This window comes from Phodopus roborovskii, unplaced genomic scaffold (genome assembly GCF_943737965.1).
Source record: "Phodopus roborovskii unplaced genomic scaffold, PHOROB, whole genome shotgun sequence".
Taxonomy (NCBI): Eukaryota; Metazoa; Chordata; class Mammalia; order Rodentia; family Cricetidae; genus Phodopus; species Phodopus roborovskii.
Genome location: NW_026126407.1, coordinates 5,753,027 through 5,780,452, shown reverse-complemented (window position 1 = coordinate 5,780,452; position 27,426 = coordinate 5,753,027). Strand labels below are relative to the sequence as shown.

Below are 27,426 nucleotides of genomic sequence, written 5' to 3'. Positions count from 1 at the left end.
CTCATGTACATAACATAAAAATAAATAAACCTTTTAAGTGGTAGTGGCACATACCTTTAATCCCAGAGGCAGGTGGACCTTTGGGATGGAAGCCAGCTTGGTCTACAGAGCAAGTTCCAGGACTGCTAGGGCTACACAGAGAAACCTTGTCTCAAATAAATAAATAAGTAAATAAATAAATAAACTTTAAAATAAAACAGTGATCTAAGGAGATAGCTCAGTGGTATAGTATTTGTCTAACATGCTTAAGGTCTTGAGTGTCCAGAGGAAGGGAAGTGGGAGGATCTGATAACACATTCCAAATCTGGGGATTATGCTAATGCCTGTTCCCATTGTCAATGACAATTAGATTTGGGTTAGTCTGATAGTAACAATATTACCTCATTATGTATTTTTGGTGAGGCTGAGCATTATATAAACTATATTAATATCCTAAAATTATATACATATGTACATGTACATATGTATATGTATATATTTAATTTTGTGTATATATGTCTGAGTGTATGTTTGTATACCATGTGTGTGCAGGAACCTGCAGGGGTCAGAAGAGGCTATTGAATCCCCTAGAGCAGGAGTTAAAAATGATTGGGTCTTCTACAAGAGCAGCAAGTGCTTTTAACCATTGAATCACCTCTCCAGGTTCTAAAATTTACTATTAAAAACACCATTGTGTGTGTGTGTGGGGGGGGGAGTGCAGTTTCTAGGACACCAGAAGAGGATGTCAGATGAGATACAGTGGGTTTAAGCCATTGGATGTGGGTGGTGGGAATCTAAGTCAGATCCTCTGCAAGTGTCACAAGCACTCTTAACTGGATTCATATTTTACCTGTTTGTCTTTGTCTTCCTGAGGTAAAATCTGAGCTGAGCTAAGAGTACTAAGCATGAGCCACGGCAGGGGACAAATGTCCCATGATGGAAGAAGCTGGTGCTCTTGACTAATAGAAAGAAGGCATGATGGCTTGAGCCTGGAAAGTGAAGGTGGGGTCAAGTGGGACAGATTGCAGGTAGAACCCAGAGCTGTGGTGAAGAGCTTGCTTCTTATTCTAATTAAGGTAGCTTGTAGAGAGTTTAGGCAAATATTTTATCTAATTTTTTTGTTGTTCTGAAGCTATGCATATTAGCACACACTTGTAATTGTTTGCTAGGGAGGCTGAGGCAGGAAAATCATAAGATTGAGGCCAGTATGGCTATATAAAACCTTGTTTCAAGGGAGAGACAGAGAGAGAGTTAGTTTGAACAGACAGGGACAGAAATCTCTATGGGTATTTTGAGAACTCTCTGGGTATTTGTAGAAATAGAGAAACTAGATGGAAAGTTAATTATAACCACACAGGTTAGAGATTACGGCAGTTTTGGCAAGGCTAGGAGAGTGAGATTCATGAGACATCTCTGGGTCTGTCTGAAAGAGATGCTGTCAGGACTTGCCAATGAGCTTGGTGGAAGGCAAGGAAGGGGAGATATGTTATGTTGGTGATGTCATGGTGTCTTGAGGGAAGATTATAGATATGAGGGGAAGATTTTTATCGATTAAAGCAGGAGTTGGGAAACTGTAGAAAAGAATAAAGGAGAGAAGTAATAATTGACAAGATCTGAGAGGAGGGAAGGATAGATATGGTCTAATGAAGTACTTACATTATGTAAAGAAGTACAGAAAATACAGATTGAGTGGGCCTGCAGTGGGATGGAAAAGTCTGCATTTCTATTTCTTTAATTCACACACCACTCTAGAAATGATCTCAGGAACACTGTCAGTTGCCCCATGAGGGCATTCTCTTATCATCCCAGAGCAGCATGTACCTTGTGTATATCAGCATGCATGTTACATGCCGCTCCTCTGACTAGAGATGGATTTGATGCCTCCAGGTGTATCTGCTCACTTTACTTAGGTAGTGATTTTTGTTTTTAAGTATGTTCTTCTAGTTTACCCATCAGGAAGCAGTAGAGAATGCTTTCCTCCTGTCCCCTTTCTCTGTGTAACTTAGTCACAAAGGTCCATTACATACCTCTCCCAGAGTTAGTTCATTGAACTCCTGGAACTGCCTTCAAAGTTCCACTTTTATGAAGATGCTTGTGGCCAGACTGATCAGTGGTTCATTTTACCTTTAAATCCTTTCTCCATCTGTAAAAGTAGGAAGTTCAGGAAATTTCTTAAGAACATTGTAGCAAGCTGAACACTGTAATACATATCTATAATCTCTCCACTTGGGAAGCTGAGGCAGGAGGATTGAAAATTGGAACTACTCTAGACTAGATAGTGAGACAGTATCTCAAAACAAAACAACATTGTAGTTTTGTACTTTATAACAATGGAAGTAACTTGAGTTTTACCATGCTTTAGATTTTTAAAATGTTTTCAACAACTATTGCTTCTAGGATTGTATCACCTCTACATCCTTTCAGTCTCTGGAATCTTCAGGTTTACCAGTTTTCTCTAACTACTGTCTCCTTCTAATCTTTCATTCATTCCTTGTCTACCCCGGCTGGTTTTAAATTCTCTAGTTCTCACCTTGTGAAAATAATCGCCCTCCCTGGTACATCCTTTCTCCCTCACCTGTTGGTTCGCTATCTTCCAGATGCAGCCATGTGCATGAGAATTGACTCTCTCCCATTTGCTTGTCTTGAAATTGGGACCAGCTGGGCTTTCCTTTTGTTCTGAATCTTATACTTTTTGTGCCTTCTTTCTTTTTTCCTTTCTTTAAGCTGTTTGTGCCATTTGCCATGTTAGACATTGACAAGTCAGTGAAAATAAGACTCTGCTAGGAGTTAATAGTTTTAGAAGCCAATTAAAATAGGATTTTTTTTAAACAAAATTAAACTGAAAGAGGAGGGAGGGGGAGCAGGTTGGTATGTAAAATGAAAAAAAATTAAACAAAATTAGACTTGAAACTTAGACTCTGCCTTTTTAGACGATGTATTTTTTAAAATTTATTTTTATTTATGTGCATTAGTGTTTTGCCTGAATGTATGTTTGTGTGAGGGTGTTAGATCCCCTGGAACTGGAGTTACAGATGGTTATGAGCTGCCGTGTGGGTTCTGGGAATTGAATCTGGGTCTTCTGAAAGAGCAGCCAGTACTCTTTAACTATTGAGCCAACTCTTGAGCCACCTTCGAGGATGTATTTAATTAAAGATAGGAAATAGATCTTTCTTATACAGACTTAAGCTTTTCTGAAGGGTTATATATTGGTAGAGAAAGACTACGGATTCCCAAAGTAAGAGTACTTTAAATTTCCCACTTAAGCAATTAAGTTTATCAAGAATTAAAAGCCAGATGGACTTAAGAGGCACATGCAGCTCAGCATGGCTTCTCTTGACTGCCTTCTTCCAAAGGTTCAAGGGATAAGGGAAGGGTCTCAGTGGGTCAAAGACAGGACAGAAATTTTCCAGTAACTTATTTCTGAGAATAACTAAAAGCATTGATTTCTGTTTTAAAATAAAAATCAACAAGACCGCATAGTTATCGACTTGGGGGATGGGAGAGTAGAACCAGGTCCAGGGGTTTCTGTGCTGAAGGCCTTTAGCTTTCCAGTATTTTGGGAAGCCAATGTTGTTTATGCTCATTCCCTTGACTGTGTTAGTTTTTTTGGGGGGAGTTGTTGTTTTTTCAATCAGGTTGGATTATACACTGCTTGCTCTGAAATCACAATTAGAAGGCACAGATAGTAAATTACGTCTACCTAGCACTGTTTTAGGCATTGGAAATTTAGCAGTGGACAAATCAGATAGGAATTCCTACCTCTGTGTAGTTTACTTTCTAGTAGGCAGAGACAAATAAAATATATAAAAAGTGTAATATACCGTGGAGAAAATAAAGGGAGGAGCAGATTTGCTGGGATGAGAGAGAGAATTCCAAAGTCACCACTGCCTTTCCCTGATTGCTTAATGGTGGATTCTGACATGTAATTATATTTTGAGGAATATGGTGGTGCTCTTGTGCATCTTCTGTGTTGTGAATGCCAGATACTATTTTGTGAGAATCAGGTGACACTCCTGCTTTGTCCACCAGAGAGCAGACTTGGATATTTAGCATTAACTGTCGTTTTTTGTGCCTTTGGAAATAGTGTTATTTCTAAACAAAGACTCTTTTTACATGTCAAGAAAATACAGCCTTATGAACTTTAGAGGTGATACTTAAAATTATTTATTGCTATTTGACACATTGGTACAGATGAGCTTGGGGTTATTTATAGCTGTTGAAGACAACTAAATAATAAAACTTGATGTGCTTTTGTTTGTTTTTTAAAACAGGGTCTCTCTCACTTTGTAGCTCTGGCTGTCCTAGGACTTACTGTGTAGACCAGGCTGGCCTCAAACTCAGAAATCAGCCTGCTTCTGCCTCCCAGTGCTGGGATTAAAGGTGTGTGATACTCTTGGCTTGCAAAACTATGTGTCTTAAGTTGAAAAATTTTCTACAATCTAAAAGGAAGAGCTCTCAGCCATATTTATATTTGATTAAAAGCTTTAGATTTATAAGGAATGAAGAACTGTCGTCTTGCAAAGGGGCTTACTAGGGAATTCAGTTTGATAACATAAATGCAGGCTTCTTTTTAAAAGGTTTTAAAAAACTTTATTATTATTTTATCAGTGCTTGTGTGTATGATGTGTTTGTGGGTGTGCATGTGCCATGGTGAACACAAGGAGGCCAAAGGGGACAGCTTTGTGGGGTTGATTCCTTCCACTTTTAAATGGGCTCTGAAAATAGAACTCAGGTCCTCAGGCTTGTACAGCCAATGCCCTTACCTCTGAGCCATTTTGGGCAGTGCCAAATTTCTTCTAATGCTTTCGTTGTGTGTGTGTGTGTGTGTGTTGGGGGTGGGTGTTGCCTCAGATGCTGCTTTGGGGAGCAGGTAGTAGTTCAATGCTTTTTACTTTGGATATTCAGGTAGGGAGATAGAATATACTATAAGGCACAGTGCATCTTAGAGAGGAAAATATTACTTGTCTTTAAAATATGTTTAGAAGTAACCAGATTTAATCTTTCATTCTGTTTTATTTGGCCAGAGCTTGATGGATTCACCACCTTTGGATAAATTGGGAGTTGACCAGAACAATTTCACTGATAGGTGTATATATACATGACATACATATGTGTTAGCAGTTAACATTTGAATATGACAGTGGGTGCTCCAGTGGCAGTCAGTTAGTAAGCAGTACTTACACAACATTTGAACATACAAATCATGGTTTCTACTTTAGTTATTAGTGGTAGTATCCTCATGGCAACAGAGTCCCAAAATTAGTTGCCTTCTGTAGCCTTAGCACTGAGCAAATCTAAAATGTTTTGTGGTCCGTGTGAATCCCAAGCAAAGATCATAGTTGCCTATAAGCTGCTCTGCCTCTGCTGTGTAGAAACCAGCTTGAGAATATAATATTAGAAGATGGTGAGTGATGTTCAAGCCATGCAAGCTCATAAACCACACGGTGAATCCTAGTAAGAGTACGTTCTTTCTCGGGAAACAACAGAGCAGGATGAAACTTCTTTGGAAGGTTAATCTCCTTCTGTAAAGATAGAGGAACCACAGCAATAAAGAACAAACTGCTTATATGCATGGGAACATGAATGAAGCCCATAGACAGTTCATAAGAGGAAACCAGACCCAAAAGTGTGTGTGTTGTGGTCCATTTGTATGAAGTTTAAGAGTAGACAAGACTGACCCATGGCTGTAAGAGTCAAATGATAGTTACCTTGGGAAACTAAGTGAGTTATTAAAAAAAAAAAAAAAAAACCTGGGACCCTTTTTTAATGCATTCTGTTCTGATGGTGGTTACATCTATGAATGCTGAAAACAGTTGAGTAGTGCCCACCTACATGCACATGTGGACACAAGCATTCCATTACCTAGGTGTGGAGATCAGAGGACAATTTGCTGGCCCTTGTTTATAAAAACCTTGTACTGTGTTGTAGGGGAAAAGTTATATGAAACCCAGAAAATTTGGGGTGAATTTATAGTCTTGGAAAGTTGAGTCTGAACCCAGTTTTGATCTGCCATTTCCTGGCTCTGGGACTTCAAGCATGCCACTTACTTCCTGAGCTCTGGTCTTTATAAAGTAACAGTAACAGCTGCCATTTTTGTTGAGAGGATTGAGAGCTATAGTATGTAGATTATAGTATGACATGGACCTTCAATAGATGATCTCTTTTAAAAGCATGTGGCTAAGGAGCAGTACTTCTCTGTAATGGCGTAAAACTTCAGTTCAGATCCTGGTCTTACAGTTTATGATTTTAAGTAGATTACTTCATTTCTTTGAGTCACAACCTCATCTGAAAAAAAAAAAAAAAAAAAGGTAGGGATGGAATGTTACGGTAATTAAGTGAACCTAGTAAGTACGTTATAATGGAGCAGACAAGTATGTGGCTCAAGAAGTGAAGCTGAGTAAGAGATGAACCTGGACTAGGGTAGAGAAAGAAGAGGCAAATTGTTGTGGTTTTGAGTGTGTGTGTGAGGGAGAGGGAGAGGAGAGATAGTGTGTGTTTCACTATAGCCAGTCTAGAGCTTGCTATATTCAAAAGGCTAGCCTTTATCTCACAGAGATCCATTTGCCTTCCAAGTGCTGGAATTAAAGATCTCACTAAACCCAGAATAGTTGTCTTAGTCATTGTGCAATTGCTGTGAAGAGTCACCATGACCAAGGCAACTATTATAAGAGAAAGCATTAAATTGGGAGCTTATAATTTCAGAGGTTTGGTCCGTTATCATGGCAGAAAGCAAGGTGGCGTTCAGGCGGGCACTGGAGCAGTAGCTGAGAGCTACATCCAGATCCAAAGGAAGAGAGAGAGAGACTGACTGACTGACTGACTGACTGACTGACTTTGGGCTTGGAATGGACTTTTGAAACCTCAAAGCCCATTTCTAATGACACATTTTCTTCACCAACAAGGCCCCTCATCTTAATCCTTCTAATGCTTTCAGATTGTGCCACTCCCTGGTGACGTAAGTGTTCAAATTGTAAGCCTGCGGGGGCCATTCTTATTCAAATAACCACAATAGTATTTTTTTTTAAGGACAAGGAAATATGATAAGAAAAGGAATATTTTTATATATTCTGACTTTGTACAAAGTATTGGCTCCTGTTTTCTTTGTATAAATGAAAATAATGCAAACATGTCTTTGAAAAATAATGCTAACACAAAGGTCTTGTTATATATTTAAGAAGATAATATTATTTGGAGCTGGTTAAGAGCTCTTGCAGAGGATCTCAGTTTGATTCCTAGCATCCATATGGGGTAGGTTACAAGTTCCTATATCTCTAGTTCCAGAGGGATCAAAAGTCTCTGGTCTCCTCCAGCACCTGTGCCTCACCACACAGTCACACATATACACATAATTAAAAATATAAATAAGGGGCTGGGTGGTGGTGGCTCATGCCTTTAATCCTAGCACTCGGGAGGCAGAGGCAGGCATATTTATGTTGAGTTTGAGGCCAGCCTGGTGTACAGAGCAATTTCCAGCAGAGGCTCTAAACAGAGAAACCCTGTTTCAAAAACCAAAAAAAGATGTGTGTCTGTCTCCCAAGTGCTAGGATTAAAGGCATGCACCACCCTTTCTGTGTGGGCAAGTTTCTTAGTTAAGGAAATTAATTTGTAGCACATTACTAAGAATATTAATCTGTACACATTTCAGTGTTGTATTGTTCAGAGTGCTTAGATGTTGACTTGTGACAACTTCTGAATTTTGGAGCAGTAGTAGATTTCTTTTGCAATTTTTGAATTTGAAACATAGCTGTTAATTCCTTAACACTTTTCAGGTTTGTGGAAATGAAACTCTTAATCACCCCCTCTCTTACAGATATTCCGAGTGGTGTGCATCTGTTTGGGTAACCCACCAGAGACCTTCACCTGGGAGTATCGAGACAAAGATAAAAATTATCACAAGATTGGCCCCATAACACCCTTGCAGTTTTACCAGGAACATGTGAAGCCACTTTTCAATATGGAAGATAAGGTCAGAGACTGGTATCAGAAGCTGCTGGCTTTTTATTTTCAAGTGTCTGTTGTTTACACAGAAAGTATAAGATTCCCAGGTTAATGTGCACATCTGTCAAACCAGATGCTAAGGAAACTTTTGTTTTCATTCTCTGAAGTTCTTATGTACCTAACGCCAGGAGTGTTTCTCTTCAGAGAGTTTCTGACTCTAGGCCAAGAATCAGCTTATTCCCACATCTCCAACCTTCTTCCCTGCAATTTAGAGTCCAGATCAATCTCAGGTATAAAGTAAAATGGTGGTATATTGGATGTTGCAAATAGGCTCAGAGCACCCTAATCTCCTGGCCTTTCTGAGAACTTTGTTCTTAAAGGAGGCATCCACTGTTGGCTTTCTTCTTTCTTCTGCATTTGTCTAGAAGGATGATCAGGGCCTCCTTCTTTGATGAATTTTTTGACCCTCTTCTAATCAAAGTGCATTGCTACACATTGAGCTTCTCTTACACTTTAAGGAAGGGCCTGTGGCAATGTTCCATGAGTGGTGCCTTATGGGTTATGTGCAGAATTAATTTGGGGGCAGTTTTTACCAATAGGGAAGAAAGGTAGATAGAGACAGCTCTCAAGTGTGTTGTTTGTGTTAATAGAATATGCAATGCCCTTCTTTATATGTGTTTGGCCAGTTTTTGTTTGTTACTTTTACCTTGTGGCTGTAGTGTTTATTCTTGTAGTTAGTGGTGATGAGCTTGTAACCATAGCAACCTAGCAGAGGGTTGTTGTGTCTTGCCTGACATTCTTGGTCTTATGCTCTAATACACATGTTCTTGATCTCAAAAGATCTGTTTTGTGAATGACCCACGGCCCCAGCACAAGTACAATAAATTGTACACAGTAGACTACTTGAGCAATATGGTTGGAGGGAGAAAAACGCTGTATAACAACCAGCCCATTGACTTCTTGAAAAAGATGGTTGCTGCCTCCATCAAAGATGGAGAGGTTAGTACTGCCTTACATTTCTGTGTCTCCTTCATGGGGGTTAACATAGCTGCTTCTTTCCTTTTCACTACTTTGGTTTATGTTGACTTTCTTCTATTTCTAGGCTGTGTGGTTTGGCTGTGATGTTGGAAAACACTTCAATGGCAAGCTGGGCCTCAGTGACATGAATGTGTGAGTGCACGGAATTCAAATAGAAAGTTCTTTGTGGGTTGTTGCTGTTGGAGTGCACTCGTGTACGAAATGCCTCTGCTGAGGTTCATCAAGACATTGAGGTTGACCTAAGGGTGGGCCTTTCTCTGCATCTGTGAAGTTGTGGCTCCTGGCAGAGACTGAACGTGTAACTGCTGGTAACCCAGGAAACCAAGATCACACTAGAGAGAAAGAACTCATGGTGTTCCTATGACATTGGCCTGTGTGGGAAAGACACTGAACATGCAGTGGGTCGCCTGGAAAGCTGCGTGGCACACTTGGAGTGTAATGAGAGACTTTCCAGAGCTTTTCTATTGGTCTTCTTTAAATGCTTCTCTAACTTTAACACCTTATATATTTTCTCTTTAGGACAAGTTGGGCTAATTTATATATTTACCTTAGATCATTCTCCTTCATCTTTAGTGACATTGAAGTTTCATTTCCAAGCTGAATCAGACAAGATTTCTTGGTTTTAAAATATATCATTTTAGGGGCTGGAGAGATGGCTGAACGTGGTTGAGAGCTCTTGCTGCTCTTTCAGAGGACCCAAGTTCAGTTCTCAGCTGATGTCAGAGAGCTCATAGCTACCTGTAACTTTAGCTCCAGGGGATCTGATGTTCTCTTCTGGCCTACATGGGCACCTGCAGACATGTGACATATACTCACACAGATACACACATGAAATATTTACAAAAATAATAAAATAAATACATCATTTTAGAGTTACTCATAAATAATTGTTACTAGTAAGAATAATGTCTTAAATGATATTTAACAAAAGGAAAAAAATTTCTAATGATGAGACTTTTTGGTTTTTTATTTGAAACTAGTTTCCAACATTTTAGCATTTATGTATTTAAATTTCACCTTTAGAGCAAAGTGTGGTGGCACAGGCCTGCAGAAGCAGGAAGGATCAGGAGTTCAAGTCAAGCTCTGCTATATAGTCAGTTCAAGGCCAGTCTGGGCTATATAAGGCCCTATCTATAAACTAATTAATTCCACAGTCAGTGGTTTGATTCAGAAACCAGGAGGATCTACCAATGTGAAAGAGACCATTTCTATAAGAAGTTACGTTAAAAGCTTTTTTATTTTTTAAAAGAAAGTTTTCTTGTTCAGCGTGGTGGTGCACAGCCAGCACTCAGGAGGCAGAGGCAGGCAGAACTCTGAAATTAGAGGGCAGCCTGGTCTACAGAGTGAGTTCAAAGACAGTCAGAGCTATGTACAGAGACCCTGTCTTAAACAACAACAACAAAAAACCCAACCAAAAAATAAAAGAAAAAAGAAAGTAAGTTTTCTTTCTGAAATAACTGTATAAATCGAACTTGTCAGCATTTACTATTGAGAGTTTATATATGGTCTCCTCATACTGTCTTGCATACTTTAGTGATGTGTAAGGAGTGGGCACCCGCTTACACTGATTCTGTATGTGCTGTTCTCTGCAGGGTCATTCCTTTGGAGCTGTCAGGCTCCATGTCCTCATGTCCTCAGGCTGGCTACACTCTCTTTATTTCACTCTGTCATTTTTTTTACAGCTATGATCATGAGTTAGTGTTCGGTGTCTCCTTGAAGAACATGAATAAAGCTGAGAGGTTGGCTTTTGGTGAGTCACTCATGACCCACGCCATGACCTTCACTGCTGTCTCAGAGAAGGTAGGCCCCCAGCATGCCATTAATGGGTCTATTGATGCACAAGGGGACCCACATTCTTCTACAGACTGTCAGTCCATAGGTAGGCTATATTTGATTTGTTAATGTTAGCTTCCAAATAAGCTCTATAGTTAGAGGGGTCCCCATACCAGGATACAGACATGTGCGTGGAGTGCAGTTGCAGTTGCCTTTATAGATTGGGAAAGCCGTTCATGCAGCATGTAGCAACACATTCCTACACATACATTTTTTTTTAAAGGAAAACATTTGCCAAGCATTGTAGCTCAAGCTTGTAACTCTAACCTTCGGGTGAGAGGCAGGAGCAATGCCATGAGTTCGAGGCTAGCCTGGCTATAGTGAGATTTTATTTCAAAAATAGGTAGGTAGGTAGGTAGGTAGGTAGGTAGGTAGGTAGGTAGGTAGGTAGATAGAAAGAAAGGAAGGAAGAAAGAAAGAAAGAAAGAAAGAAAGTTTTCTTTCCTGTTACTGAGTTTTCGAGCACTAAAACTAGTTTGAACTATGTTTTAATGGTCATACTGAGATAAATGCACACCAGTGATATATTCTTAAAATGTCCTTCTGTGTTGATAATTCATGGAATCTCTATGGAGCAGGACCATGTATCATTCTTGATTTGTCTATGATGCAGAGGACAACTTGGAGAGCAACAAACATTGTCGGACTCTGACTTACAGGAGAACAGATACAAGTCTAATGATGATATTTCAGAGGAAGAGAGGAGGGGTTGCAGTGGTTAAGATAGAGAGCAAAAACAGACATTTAACAAGCCAGGTTCAGCATAAATAGTTCCATCTTCTTAGTACAGGTGTGGAATGCCTGTGGATTTGTTTGTTGGCTAAATCTGAGGTCTAAGAAACTTGCTAAGAGTAGAGTGTTGGGTGGGCAAAGCCAGAGGAAACTGAATCCCACATGGATGACACTCATCCGGAAGTGACATGCAAGTGGGAACTGGCAGATGAATGCACTGGAAGATGACACAAGGGTCAGTGCCTTTCTCATGCTATGGAGATGTGAACTATTCTGACATCCCAAGTGGAGTTTGCCTTTTGTCCCTTTCTGTGTCTTTAATAAAGATACGAATGAGGTTTATTATGGTGAGTGTCACGGTCTATTTAAGAGATGAAAATTGAACTTATTTCATTAATGAAGACAGAAGAGGGAGAACAGCTGAGCTGGCTGGGCTTTGTTTATGAAATTGCTCTTTTTATTTTTGCTTTGCCATTCAATCTCTTATATTAAATTCAGTATTTATGTAACTGAATCAGTAAAAGAATATATTTGGAGGATATCACTACTTAGATTCCCTAAATAAAAATCTGGGTATCATGATATTTTTGTTTTGCATTTTAAGAATTTTGATCAGGTCTTAAGAATCTCTCCTAAAATTAATACAGATATAACCCTACAATTATATAAATGTAATTAAACCTGTAAGATTAGGTTTTGGTTTTGGATTCTTCTGTTTTGAGGCAGAGTCTTGAGATACAGACCAAACTGGGCTCTGGCATTCAGTCTTCCTGGCTCAGGACTGGGACTACAGGAGTGTGCCACTGCTGACAGCTAAGATCTGGATTTGAATAAGAGAATACAAGGTTCTGGAAAGAATTTGAGTGAAAGCAAGAATCCCTGGAGATAGCTTTGTGCTTTGAGGAGTTGGTTCTCTTCAGCTACCTTTTACTTGGTTCCAGAGATGCAACTAGTCAGGCTTGCACATCAAGTACTTTACCCACTGAGCCCTCCAACCAGCCCTATGTACTTCTGCTTTTCTGTATAATAGAAAATAAAGGAGATCGTGTCAGGAGGAGACAGCTTAGTGGTTAAGAGAGCTTATTGCTCTTTAGAGGACAGTTTTGTGTCCCAGCACCCACGGTCAGGGGACTCAGAAACTAACTGGCTCACACAAGTAAAATATAGATATTTGAAACAAAAATGGAGGTAGTGTTTCTTGTTTTATTGTATTTTTGCTCCCCAAGGGATTAAATTCCACTAATACTGGCGTGTCTTGGTGATACATGGCTCTGCTCACTTAAAGTATTCTAAGTGGCCCGATAGGATTTAAAATGATGTGACACCAGCTAAGAGAATCTCATTTCAGACTGTACACTGTTGTTCACTCTCTGGCAGGATGATCAGGATGGTGCATTTGTGAAATGGAGAGTAGAGAACTCATGGGGTGAAGACCATGGCCACAAAGGTAAGGTTCGACTACTAACTCAGTGAACCTGGGATCTACTATACTCTGCCTCTCTAGATAGAAAGCTGTTCCAGTGTAGGGAATTTGTTAGTACGAATCCCTCTGGCTCAGCTATCCTACAGGAAAATAGCAGGCTCATGTTTGCCCAGGGTTCCTATGGCCTACATGTCCCTAAACTCCCAAGTAAACTGAAACCAGCATGTGTTGTTATTTGGGTAAGCCATACTGACCCTACAGAACTGCAACAGAAAATCTTGGTTGAATGGAAGGTGGTGAGTCCTTTGCATTGTCCTTGGTATGTGGCATTTTATACCTTTTTGTCCCTGCACTAGCATATTAAAGAAAGAAGCTTTACAAGGACAGTGGAATTGGCAAAAAGAAACTTTCTGTAGGGTCTCTTAGGATTCTCTTACATTATGAAGCCTAAAGTTACCATTTAAAACTCTTTTAATAACTGAAATCCCAAACCCTGGTAAGAATCAGAATAAGTTACAGTGGCAAATCTAAAGAAAATAATGTAGGGATATGCAAGTTGTAGAAGAATTTTAAATATGAATAACTAAAAGAAAATTAAGATCTCTAACCAACCACTGATTAATAGTTGGGCATGTTCTTGGAAACCTAAAGATTGTTTTTGTTGACTTATAAAAGTTTTTTAAAGGCTGTTTTTATGCTTTAAATTTTAGAGCTTCAAGCTGAAAATGGGGTCTGGGGATATAGCTCAGTGGTAGAGTGCTTGCTTAACAGGCACAGGGCCCTATTTAGTCCATCCTCAGTATGGACAGGGCTTGGGAAGGTGTTAGAATTCTGACTTTTCAACTGTGTCCTTCAGAATGCTGATGTCCAAGGCCAAAAGCTGAAGGAGGTGAGGAGGTTGAAAGTGACAGGATGCTTCTGTTGCTCACGTTTGGAAACTGAGACTAGCCGAGGAATTCACTCTGAGCGTGACAGCTCTTCCGTGTCTGTTTATGATGGCTAGCATCTGAGACTGTTTAACTGTCCATTAAAGTCTCTGCCTTCTCATGAAAATGATCGCTTGTAGATTTTGGCTAACCATCCCTAGGAGTTGGTGTGAAACTTAGCAGCCCCATGTTTATATAAACAAATACAAGCCCTGTTAGTGTGCACTTCCTCCAGTATTTGGTGGCCACATGTCCTTCTATGATTCTGTAATTTTTAAGTTCACTGTTACAAATTACAGTGCAATAGTTTTTAAGAAGTATGTTTTCTTAATAGGTAAATGTATTCATTTTAATACAAATACACTTGGCATCTGGGAGTAGAGGCTTTAAGCTTTAACAAAGCTAGCAGAAAGAGTGAAGGTTACTCTTAAATCTGTAAGTCAGTGATGGTTAAGAAATGGATGTAGCATGTCTTTCTCTGTACCACTAGCCAGATCCCAAATAACAACACAGAGACATCTTACTAATTATGAAAGCTTGGCCATTAGTTTTGGTTTGTCCCACTATCCCTTATAACTTAAATTAACCCATGTATATTAATCTACATTCTATCAAGTGGCGTTATCTCTGTTCCATCTTAATCCCACCTATACCTCCTGCCTAGCTATTGGCCATGCATCTTTTTATTACGCCAGTCACAGCAATACATTTTTACACATTGTACAAATGTCCCACAACAAAAAGAAAGGGATACTTATGTTTAAAAGGATTGGATGACTTATAGCAAACCTAAAATACTGGGTTAAAGTAATTTTTCTCTTGCTTCAGGTAACTTCCCTGGCTCTTGGCTCATCTTTGTAAATGGGGTGACATCCAAGAAAAGGACTAGAGCTACAACTTGCTTTTTTGGCATTTTAATTTTGTGACATCACTAGGCTTTAGATAGAAGAAAGGATAGACACTCATAAATCTAGGAGAGTGTTTTGTGTTTTGTGTGTTTTACTACTATGAAATTAAATACTTGCCTCGGAGAAGATTCTGGCCACTTTGCTAGCCTCCCCTTCAGTTGGACCCTTTTGCACTGTGCAGTGCAGGTTTAACTTCTTAGTCTCACAGCCTGTGTTGTGTTGAGAGCACGAGGGTCTTCATGCTTACTCTGTGGAGTCTTCACTGTTTAGTGAAGGCTGAATACTGTTTTGGTTGTTGTTCTCAAATAGCTAAAATGCCTGAGATATACAGCCACAAAGATAAGAGTTTGAACTGGGGATGGACAGTTCCTTCAAAGCCAAAGTAAATAGCTCTTATGTGTTTCTTGGTAATGTCCTTCCTGACTTAATAGGAAGGAAGGAAAACATGATCTAATTGTATTGGCACACTTGGCCTGGCCTTTGGAGAGCACCTAGTGTGTTATTCTGCTGACAATATATGTTTACTCCAGCAATGTTCTCTTGTCTATCATCCTGGTAGACATTGGCTGGCCCTGTGGAGGCAGGCCTTGTAATTTGTGTGAGTCAGGACCCTGGGGTCTTGTTTCTATAGACATTATTAGCAGTTTGTTATTGTTGTCTTTGGGATTTCTGTCTGTTAAGATCCATGTTTCTAAAAGCGGCTTTGATAATGCAAGCTGGAAGTAAACAAGCAAAGATACTTAGGGAGGCTGCCCTTGCTCTCTGCCCTGGCCAGGCTTCAGTCTTCTCCATTGGCATGTTCCTGGCATTTCTTGCCCAGAGACTACAGGGTAAATTAGATAACCTGTTTCACAAAAACTGGCTAAGAGAGACAGAAGGAAGATTTGGGTCTTGCCTTGCTGCACCAATTGAGCTACTTCATGTAGGTGAGTGTGAGTATTCACATTCAGCTGTGCTAGAAATGGAATGCATGTTGAGCAGGCATCCCACACAGTTGTTTCCTCCCTACTTGAAATACTGGCCTCATTTCATCCTCGTTTATGGATTGTTTCAGAAGTGGATCTCATAGTGAGATGAGGAAGGAGACTGTGGGACTTGCCACCTTATTTTTTAGTTTAAAAGGGTGATCTGGTAAAATATTTTATAAGCTGTTTAGAGGTTTAAGTTTGAGGAAATAGTGCTGAGGATAGTGGCCTATACTGTAACCCTGGTACTTCAGAAGTGGAGGCAGGAAGATTAAGAGTTCAAGGTCATCCTGTGCTGTATGAGACCTAGTGTCAGCTCCCCCCCCCCCCCAAAAAAAAAAATAGTGGAGGAAATCGCCTTTGGTTCCTCTCTTGCTTAGTCAGAAATGTATCTGAGAAAGAATAGTCTTTAAGCCAGAGAGACTGCAGTCCCTCCGTGATCTGTGATGGAGCCAAAATCAGAGCCCAGCCTGACAATAGAGCTGGCTTTCCTGACTGCCAGCCATGCTTCTCTGAATTTCTGTTTTGGAAGCAGCTAGTCCAATCACATGAGACCGTTAATGATTGTGGCATTTCTGTTTGAACGCTTGGTCTCCAGTTGGTGGAACTTTTTGGGAAGAATTAGGAGGTGTGGCCTTGTTGGTGAAGGTATGTCACAGGGATGGGATTTGAGTTTTCAGAAGTCCACACCATTCCCAGTTAGCACTCACTCTCTCTCTCTCTCTGTCTCGCTCTCTCTGTCTCTCTCTCTCTCTGTCTCTCTCTCAGTTTTTGTTCCAAGATGGAACTCTTAGCTAAGGCTTTAGTGCCCCTGCCTGCTGCCATGTTTCTTGCCGTGATGGTCATGAACTCTAACCTGAAACCTTAAGCTCCAAATAAACTCTTCTACAAAGTTGCCCTGATCATGGTCTCTTAACAGCAATAGAAAAGTAAGGCAATGATCTTTGATGACTTGAAACAGTGGCTGAGGGGACATAAGACTCATTCTTTGTTGTTCTGAGACAGGATTTCATATAACATAGTTTTTAGTGCTTATTCAGTGTGTGTGTGTGTGTGTCTGTGTGTATCTTGAGACAGCATCCCACACTGTAGCCTTGGCTAGCTTTGAATTCTCAGTGGCCCCTCTGTCTTAGTCTTCTGGGTGCTAAGATTACATGAAAAAGTAAGAGAACAATGAGAGGACATGGTATTTACAGTATTGCAAATTCTCTTCATTGGATGAAAATCTTTATCTTTTAAAAACTGTTTCTTAGCAGGCAGTGGTGCATGCCTTTAATCCCAGCACTCAGGAGACAGAGGCAAGTGGATCTCTATGAGTTCAAGGCAGGCCTGATCTGTACTGCTAGTTCTAGGATAACCAAGGCTATACAAAGAACCCTGTCTTGAAAAACAAAACAAAATCTCTTTATTTTTCATTTTGAGCCAAGATGAGTTTTGTATATTCAGATTGCTTTGTACCTTTTATAGGTATATGAGCTCTTAAAATTACTTTAACCCACATTATTTTATTTTATAAATAAACCTTCCTATTCCTGATTTCATTTTAGTAAAATGTTTAGACTTTCTCCTTAAAAGGAACACTGTGTTTCCAATTAGAGAAACTTCTGCATGTTGGCTGTTAATCAGAAAGACACTTACTTGCCAATTTATATTATATCCTTTATCAAATACCATGACCAGTAAGTATCTCACTAGCCACACAGCATATAATTTTGAAAGCAGTATATATTCCAAGTTTAGCACAGAACTCACTGCATTTCTATGATTTTATACTGTGGAAACAGGTATGCTGTGGTGAAACCTTGACTGTCAGCTCCTGGTCACAGATCCTCAAAGGGCCTCGCAGGATCCTGCTTTCACCTGCTCTCCCAGCAGCACAGCTGGTTGCTCTTCCTGTAAGGGGTATTATGGTTTCTCTATAGCCGTCAAAGGAAGTGACGAATAAAGCATTGCTCAGACTGTATATGACAATTACTCAGAGTTAGTGAGTACCATGTTCCTGTCAGAGGTACCCAACATAGACCCTTAGATGTCACCTTGCCTTATAAAATTGGGTTTGCTGATGTGTGTATGTTTATTTCACAGCATGGTGTCCTGGTAGCATGTGAATGTGTGGGTGCACCTGTGCTGTGTGTGAAATACTTGAGTCTAATTGAAAGGTTTTGATGTGTGCAGGTTGAATGGGATGGGGCAGAGTTGGGATTCAGGTCTCATGGATGCCTTAGTCATGTATGACTTAAAGAGAACAACTAGTATTTATTTGATGATGTGTTTCAGGCTCACTTTGGGCAAAATAATTTAAAAACTCAAACAATATAAATGATATGTGACATGGAGTTGAACTGGCTATAGTAACTTTATGAGCTAAAGGCAGAGGTCCTTGACCTCCTGGAATGGGTCAAGTTTGTTACTTCATGGCAGAGTGTTTCATATTTTTCCATGATTGGTTGACTTAGCTGCTACCCGTCACATCTGGGGAGTTTGGTTTTTTGAGAAGGCCTTTTCATTGCTGATCTTTATTAACTAAATGCCTAAATGACTTGGGTTGAAAACTCGTACATGTGAGTGGAGTAGAGGAAGCTCAGGCTGTATGGGTCAGGGGTGCTAATTGACATGTAGGACTTGAGACAGTTGCTATTGTGGGCACAGGGACATGCTACAGATCCAAGGCTTCAGACCTGAGTGAATTCCTCTCTTAGTTAACAAAATGTTATGGGGTGGATTTGTCCTTTTTCGTGCAGAAGAATCTACTTTGTTCTAAAGAGTGTTTGTACCGTGGATGGAAGATCAGCACAGAATCTGGAGCTAGGATGTGTGGAGACCTCCAAGTGTGTGGTGGTGTGGTATTGAGCCTGTGTGTGACTTTCTCATCTCTAAAGCTGGTGTGTAACTGTCACATGAAGTGCCGAGGAAGCGTACCACAGCCCTGGCTGCTGTCATTAATGCTCCAGACTAATGGGAGCAGGAACATTGGCTCACTCACATTCGCCTTTGGAAAGGACTGTCTAACTTGCCCGTGGGTCTGGCTTCAGAGCTTTGAGTATTATTACATCACAGTTACAGTGTAAGCTTAGTTTCGTGAGAAAAGACAGTAAAGATGGGCAGACCTGGTGCTGAGGAAAAGCCATTAGCAGTGGCATCAACTCACATTTATCAACAGTATGCAGAAACCCGTGCATAGCCTGTGATGGGATGAATGTCCCTGACCCTCAGGGGAATTTATACTTAATCTCCTGGGACATGGGAACAGGATTTGAAGAGGGCTGAGATGTGACAGAAGTGGCATTCATGGTGTGCTCCTCAGACTGTAAGATACAGGACAACTAGACCGAGAAAAGCGAAGGTGATTTCTTCAAGAGGCGGGTGACTGAAGAAAGGAAGAGCTGGGCATGGCACCTCAGTGGGGAGATGCAGGAATGCAGGACTGAGGTTACAGGGAAGGTGAGGGTGGAAAGGCTACCTCAGTGGGTGTTTGGGAGATTAGAGGGCCATACTAATGTAATGGCAGAGCAGTCAGAGCAAAGGGAAGAGCTTTGGGCTTAGATGCACAGGTCTTTTCCGGAACTTTAGGAGACTGGGATAGGCATCTGTTTGTCCTGTGTGCCAAACTAGCATTTCATTATTGTGAGTTCTGGTCTAGTACTGTGTGAGGCAGGAGTACTAAAGCTGGGATCGTTGAGGTTGTAAGTCTTGTTCTCTCTCTCTCCCTCTCCCTCTCCTGCCTCTTTCCCTCTCCTTCCCTGTGTGTGTGTGTGTGTGTGTGTGTGTGTGTGTGTGTGTGTGTGTGTGTGTGTGTGATAAACACATGAATGAGTGCAGGTTAACAGAATGGTGAGTAGGGAGAGTGAACTGTGGGCCCTCCTGAGGAGTTCTCCAGGAGGACACAGCTTGATGAAGAGTAAGCCTTCTTCCCAGGGCTGTGGAGAGACTAGCGAGGGATTCGGTAGCTCAGACAGCAGTTCTTGACATTTGGAGTATGCTTTGGGCGGGTCAGAGGTGTGTAGCCAAGCAGTAATGTGGCCTGCCCTCCAGGGGGCTTACCCTATAACAAGGAGTGATGGTTGGGGAGTGGGAGGCAGAGAAGTTCCCTGTGAAATCAGATCCTTGGGCAGGAAAGACCTTGGCCTGACCCAATCGTGTATAGTCTCAGGCTTTCACTTGGGGATCCAGAGAGAGTAGCCTTGAGCACTGAGGTAAGGGGCTGTCTCTGCGCTACTTAGGGAAGAGCACTTCCTTGGGGTGGGTGCACTTTCACTGACTGAATTTTGTTGTGGCTTTAAAAAGTCTAAATGGAAACCAGGAATGGTGCACACTTTAATCCCAGCACTCAGGAGGCAGAGACAGGTGGCTCTATGTCAGTTCCAGGCCAACCAGGTCTATAGAGCGAGTTCAGGACAATCAAGAACAGCTAAGGCTGTCTCAAAAAAACAAAAAGGGGGGAAAGTATAAATGGGATCAGTGAAATTGGGTTAAAGGACCTTGCTACTAACCTTACACCATGAGATTGGTTCCTGAGCTCCACATGATGGAAGGAGAAAACCATCTCCCATGAGTTGCCCTATGAGTCCTACACCATGGCATGTTTGCACATTTAAATCAATGTAATTTAAACACTTAGAGATACCCAAACAGCCCATCTTTACTGTGTTTGCCAATTCACCATGCTTGTTTTTCCTGTGCCTTTAGCAGGGCCATCTTACCTTCACCGGCCTTTGTGTCTGAGAGAGGCCACCCATAATATCCGGCCGTAGGATATCTCCTCTGTTATCAGCAAAAGGTTATGACCATGAATGTGTCCTCAGCCCAGCCAGACGTCTGTGTCTAGTCTGGAGGGAGAAGCGGCTTCTTAGGTCACCGCCCAAGTGACAGTCACAAGTGAAAGTAGTTATTTGGTTACCTCCCTCTGCCTCTTTCTGTATAAACAATCTATTACGAAGGGCAGGACAGAGCTGTAATAATTTATTGCCTTTCTTTTTGTTAAGAGGCTTTTTTTTTTTTTAAATATGTGTCTCTCTCTGTGTGTATGTGCACTAGAAGAGGGTGGCTATTTGATTCCCTGGTACAGATGGTTATGAACCACCCAACATGAGTTCTGAGAACTGAACTCAGGTCTGGAAGAACAGCATGGCTCTTAACTGTTGAGCCATCTCTCCAGCCTCTACTACTTTTCTTTTAATTTCTCCATACATGTATTTGTATGTGTGCACACTTGGGTCTGTGCATAGATGTTGAAGCCGGGATATGGAAGGCAGAGGGCAACTTGAATTCACTCTACCATTTGAGTTGCAAGCATTACACTCAGGTCACTGAACTTGGCAGCAAGTATCTTTACCCCCTTAGTCTTCTTGTGAGCCCTCAGTTACCAGAAAACTTTAAAATGGCTCAGACAAACCCACAGAAAGGTTGGCCATTAGCTATACAAGCTCTGGTAAAGACAAGTGGAGATGGAGAATGCAGATACAGACTCGGTTCCAGAAGCATTTTTAGTGTTAGTAGTATTCCTGAGCATGAGCAGACAGCCCAGACTTCAGTGGTGGGGTGGATGATTCACACAGACTTGACACTTAAAGTGAGAGTCAGCTAGAATGTCATGGGAGGAGAGGGACTGGAAAAGCAGTGTGTGGTGCTTTGTCCCTTAGGAAGCAGTCTGCTGGTAGAGACTTACTGAAGCTACAAGGTAAAATTAACGGGTTCTTCTACTAGGGTAGATAGTTTTGAAATTATCTCTTCTTTTCTTCCTCTTACCATGGTTCTAAAAACATTTTTAGTAAACTTGAGTTATTTGAGTAACTTTTTGTATTTGTTGTTGTTGGTTTTGTTTTTTGGACAGGGTTTCTCTGTGTAGCTTTGTAGACCAAGCTGGCCTTGAACTCACAGAGATCTGCCTGCCTCTGCCTCCTGAGTGCTGGGATTAAAGTCGTGTGCCACCACAGCCCAGTTAAATTATTTGGGTAACTTTTTTAAGTAGCCAGAAAATAATAGAACATGTCAAATATCTGGGAGAGATCATGCATTATGTCTTGGCGTGACATGCTGTTTAGTTACTGTTATGTCTCGGAGTATGTGTGGGTACAGTGCATGTACTGTATGTGGAGCCCTCCATTTGTAACAGAAATTGCAGAGGATATACTGCTTATATCTGCTTTACTCTTAAATACTTTCCTAAGTTGCTGGGTATTTCTTTGCAGTGTCTTGGCAGTGGCTAGCTTATGTTCTGTAAAGTGTCTCTCACTCTGTCTTAGTTTGGAACATGAGACAGGCAGATTTCAGTTTCCTTTCTGGGAGCCTTGCTGCACACTGAGTTAGGGTATCAGGTGACAAGTTGGCATTCTTAGTTCAGTGCAGCTGGACACACAAAAACTGAGCAGGTAATAGAGAGTCTCATTACATTGCTCAGGCCAGCCTCAAATGTGTGGTCTGTCTGGCCCTCTCTGTGCTGGGATTATAGGTGTGCACTACTACACCTAGCTTATGACTTGGTTTTTACCATACCTGTTTGTTTTTAATAATTTTTAAAGATTTATTTATTTTATGTATATCATACTCTTATCTGCATGCCAGAAGAGAGCATGGGATACTGCTGTAGATGGCTGTGAGCCACCATGTGGTTGCTGGGAATTGAACTCAGGACCTCTGGAAGAGCAGCCAATGCTGTTGACTGCTGAGCCATCTCTCCAGCCCCTCTCCTCTTTTTAATAGTAAAATAATAATTAACTAAAAATTGTCAGGTGAAGTATGTCTTTGAACAGAGATGAGAAAAACTAGGAGGTATTTCTAGTTCATAAATGCCAATGTTGGGGCTGGAGCTGGCTCAGCAATTAAGAGCACACTGCTTCTTTCCTGAGGGCCTGGGTTCAGTTCTCAGTACCCATCAAGCAGACAGGCAGCTCACAGCCACCTGTAACCCAGCTCCAGGAGATCCAACTTCCTCTTCTGGTTCCATGGGTCCACACTGTGTGTATACAACCTGTTACATACGTGTAATTAGAAACAAAATGATTAAAAATATATATTAGTTTAAAAAATAAATGGTAATGTTTTGTTGTTTTAATATAGACTGCAAGGTTTAAATAATCTCAGACCCCTGGCAAAGGGTCAGAAACTCTGGTAAGCTGTCCCACCCATAGACCAGCCATCTGGGGCTCTTCCATGAGTGAGCTTCAGCACCCAGCTCTGCAGCTTTATCCCAGACCCTACCTGCCCTTCAGTGGGTTCTGCCCTCTCCTATACAGAGCTCAGCAGCATTGCCAGCTGCCTTAGGAATTGCTTGTTTATTTTATTGTATTTGCCCAAAGAATATAAATAAGACTCTAATGCTTAGTGAAATTGTATGTCTGAAGTTGACTTCATTATACATTGCCTTGTCTGTCTTCCTAAATGTTAACTTTGGGATCTCAATTTGCTGGTCTCTTCTTGGGCTGGGAGCAGAGCCTTCATTCAGTTCAGAGCCCCATGTGTACCCACAGTCTGCACCACAGCACCCTTGGCTTCAGGCTCTTCTCAGCACTCCTGGTTTCAGCCCCACTGATCCTAATCTTCTTGGTAAAACTCCCAAGATATGCAGTGTCAACAGTTGGAGCTGCCATATCCCATTATCTTCCCAGGGTGCAATTACTTGACAGCCTTCACACTGTGCGGGTGTTGTGGGCCTCAAAGAACTCATATCCTGCAGAGAGAGGCTAATCAAGCTAGGTCCTCTTGGCAGAGACATGGAAAGGGTGGGCTACAATTGATAGGAGATTTAATTTGTGAGGACTTAATCTGATCTGCTTTTGGAACAAGATAGTGCAGATGTACTTTCTGTCCATTTTCTCAGGGCTGTCTTCGAAGACTCATTTGATTGTGTGTCGATAGCATTGTTAGGACACAGAACTTTATTACAGGAGTCTGCCTCTGTTCTTTACCTGCTCTGCTGCCCACAGCTGATCTAGGACATGCTCAGCCTGCACTGTGGTGAGAGAATGATGGTTGATGTCTCAGATGGTGTTGAGTTTTTAGATGGTTTCACTTTGTAGCCTAGGCTGGCCTCAGACTTGTAGTAATTGTACTGCTTCAGCCTCTTAGTGCTAGGATTCTAGGTATTAGCCAGTGCATCTCTTTGACAGGGCAAATGCTGAGTTTCTCAGAAGTATATACTTCAGATGTAGCGGGATTGGATTTGGGTAGCACTGAATGAGGTAACGGTAAGGCCTCAGTACCTGACAGAGCAGAGCCAGAGGCCCAGTGTGGAATTAGGGCCAGTCAGATGCAGGACAGGCCATACTCTGTCCTTAGCCACCATGAGAGAAGCAGCCCTTGACAAGGCTTGGTTCACTCCTGAGAGCACTCGTGTGTGTGCACACATACCTGTGTGATGCTGGGAATGGAATTCAGAGTCCATTGTACAGTAGGCAAATGTTCACCACTGAGCCCATTAGAGTGTTTTCTCATGAGGGGGTGCTGGTATGCACATGTGCGTGAGCTACGCCTTCCTCTATCATCTCCACCTTATTTTTTGAGGCTGTTTTTCTCATTGAACTGGGAACTCCTGTGGTCTTGGTTTCAGGAGCTTACCATCTTAGCTTTCTATGTGGGTGCTAGCAATCTGAACACAAATCCTTATGTACAGCAAACACTTTACTTGCTGAGCCATCCCCCCCCCCAGCCCATAAAACTGTTTAAAATTTAATTTTTAGTATAATAAATAGTGATTTGTATATAGATAAAACTTAGGGCTTTTAATTATTGTTAGATTTATTTATTGAATTTTGTGTGTATGAGTTTCTTCTGCGAGTGTGGATGTATACTGCAGATGTACTTGGTACCCTTGGGGATCAGAATGCATGACCCCCAGGAGCTGCAGTGGATGTTTGTGTCACCGTGTCAGTGCTGGAAATCAAACCTAAGCTCTGCAAGGGCAACAAATGCTCTAAACCCCGGAGCCATCCCTCCAGCCACCTCTAATTATTATTTTAAGAGTATAAACCAGTCTTGAGGTCAAAGTTTGGAAACTGCTTCAATAGAGAACCCTTTTGGAGTTTGGGGGACTGGGCACTGTGCACGAGCCTGTGTGTGAGTGTGTGTGTGTGCGTGAATGCATTTGTCTCTATGTCTCTGTCTATGTACTAGTTGTTTTCTTTGTTTTTGAGTAAGGGTCTCATGTAGCCCAGGCTGGCCTTGAAAGGTCTGTGTGGCTTTGAAATCTTGATCTTCTTGCCTTCACTTCCCAAATGCCGCTATTACAAGAATGTGCTACCACACCTGACTTTAGAAGACCTTCTTGGGAGAAGCATTTATGTCTTCTCCCTTGCTCTTGGTCCTGTGTAGGAATTAATACCACAGATCCAGGTTTACATAAACAGAGAGAAAGGTGGCTACGTGTCTATAGCAGGTACCAGCTGCATCTTGTGGGTAGCAGATGCTCTTCCCTGCGAGTCCTTTGATGTGCACACAGTGCTACTGTTTAGGTACCTGTTTTGCTTATGCTTGTGCTCTACATTCCTTCCCTAGCTTATAATCATGCTTTGTTTTTAACACACTATATTAGTCTTATTTTCCTTTTGTTCTTCGTATTGCTAGTGGCTTAGGTAGAGTATTTGCCCACATGAGCTTGCTGGCGGTATGGTCTTGAAGACGAACTTTTGTGGACCTTGTAGAGGTTGAGATTCAGGTTAATCTCTCTGGGAAGAGGCAGGCTGCTAGTATGGGTACCTCTGTGCAGTTCCTCATGGAAGGGCCATGATGGGGAATGTAGGCCACTTGCTGTCTTAACGTTCTGGCACTACATATTCCCTTTCAGAAAAGCAAGGACTGTGATCACTCTGTGTCACTTGCAAATGAGTGGCCTACTGCTGGGCATGGTAACATGGCCATCTGTATGCCTATAGCAGCTTAGCTGGTTGCTATAGAGGTGAATGAGCCGGGAAGAGTAGCTGGGAGTGTGGGTGAGGTGAGAATGGGGTCTGGTATGCTTGCTGTGCTACCTAGAGATTAGTCCTCCCAGAGGTGAATATGAACAAGACACTTTGCACTAACCTGCTGATGTACAAGTCAGTGCTCACCATCAATGAGGGAGCTGAGTGTGGGGCAGCATGGCACTTGCCTAGCCATAGGTCCTCTCTGAACTGAACTTCCTTAGTATGGTTACTCTAAGCCCCTTCTCCCTAATTGGTAAAATACAGCTGTCTATCCTATCTGCTTCACAGAATTTCTATTAATACTGAGGTTCAAAGAAGATTACAACATTTTTGTAAAAGATCTTATTGCAGGAGGTTCCCTGCTCTCTACCCACCCTCTGAACTCATGGGTGTCTCTTCTCTCCTCTCCAGGTTACCTGTGCATGACTGATGAGTGGTTCTCTGAGTATGTCTACGAGGTGGTGGTGGACAGGAAGCATGTCCCGGAAGAGGTGCTGGCTGTGTTAGAGCAGGAGCCCATTGTCCTGCCGGCATGGGACCCCATGGGGGCTTTGGCTGAGTGAGTGGTACAGCTCCAGCTCTTTCCTCCTCCCATGGGATCGGACGTAGCTGCCAAGGACAGATCCAGGAACTGAAACCAAAGTTACATGGGTGGCTGTTCCCACAGGACACAGGCAGACTCTTGGGTTCCCAGTCTCCTGCAAGAACCTCTTTGGGAAAGATGCTTTATGCTAAAACAAAATATTCATAAAGAAAAATAAAAACAGGTGGGGGATGGGGCCACACTGTCTGCTCTCCTCATCTCTAACAGCTCAGGATCTCTTAGCATCTTCTTCGGATGTAATTGTCCTAACTGTCATGGTCTTCGTGTTTGTAGTAAGAGAATAAGATGAGCAGCTGAGGTGTATGGAGAACAAACAGATCTGTGCTCCTGTTCCTAGAGTAGATTGGGGGAGGGTTAGCTAGGATTTGAACTCAGCGCTGCATGCTGTCTCACAGGTCACTGTCCTTCCTACATGGCAGTCACTAATTCAACTTTTGCAAGGTTGCTTCATGTGAGTCTAATAGTCTTAGAAGGGAAGGTTGATCGGGTCTGACATGATTCCTTCCTGTGGGGTGTAGCTCTGCTTGGATCAGCTTAAACAGAGGCTTAGAGCAAACCCTGTCAGGGACTCAGCTGTGGTCACTGGGGTACCCCACTGACAGGTTAGCTTGAGTCTCTGTCTTGGGGATTGGGTGGGGAGAGAAAGTGACGCTCATTCTTTCTGATAACTTGATGGTGCTGAGAAGCTTTTGAATAAAATACTTTGCTAAATGAGAATAAGCCAGCGTGTTTGATCTGTAAACTCTGAGAAGTGTATACTTAGCTGCAAATGGGAGCAGCCAATGGTTGAGGTTCTTCAAATTGAAAAAACAGGAGCAGAGCTCAGGGTTTCCCTACTTTAGCTGTTCTGCAGGATATGAGCCAGCCTGTGCCTGCCCACTGTCATCATCCTCATGGCTTTTGCAAAGGGTCTTCATGCACCAAATCTAAGAGCCTGTGTTCCTGACACCCAACACTACTACTACATCATCCCTCCCAGATCCAATGTCTCTACAAGGTGGGGTCTCCGATGAGTGGACAGACTGCATCTGTTTAATTGAACACTGAGAAGGGCCTCCGTGTACCATTTACATCAGTATCTCTGCCTCAATAGATCTTTCTGGCTCCCCCAAAATTGTTCCCAACCCTAGCAGGGGATATTGTTTGTCATGGCACATCCCAAGGTCAAATTAGATAAAGATCAG

The 27,426-nt window shown here is 41.8% G+C and overlaps 1 protein-coding gene across 3 annotated transcripts in view; it reads left to right on the top strand.

Annotated features, from left to right (window-relative positions):
* Blmh (bleomycin hydrolase) overlaps positions 1 to 26,962 on the top strand; it is a 38,169-nt gene extending 11,207 nt beyond the window's left edge. For all 3 annotated transcript variants that reach the window (XM_051179963.1, XM_051179962.1, XM_051179964.1), the window contains 6 exons: positions 7,790 to 7,945; positions 8,758 to 8,916; positions 9,020 to 9,087; positions 10,638 to 10,755; positions 12,898 to 12,967; positions 26,050 to 26,962. In XM_051179963.1, coding sequence (XP_051035920.1) covers positions 7,790 to 7,945; positions 8,758 to 8,916; positions 9,020 to 9,087; positions 10,638 to 10,755; positions 12,898 to 12,967; positions 26,050 to 26,201 — 723 coding nt within the window. In that variant the 3' untranslated portion in view covers positions 26,202 to 26,962. The remainder of the gene's footprint in view (positions 1 to 7,789; positions 7,946 to 8,757; positions 8,917 to 9,019; positions 9,088 to 10,637; positions 10,756 to 12,897; positions 12,968 to 26,049) is intronic.
* The last annotated feature ends 464 nt before the right edge of the window (positions 26,963 to 27,426 follow it).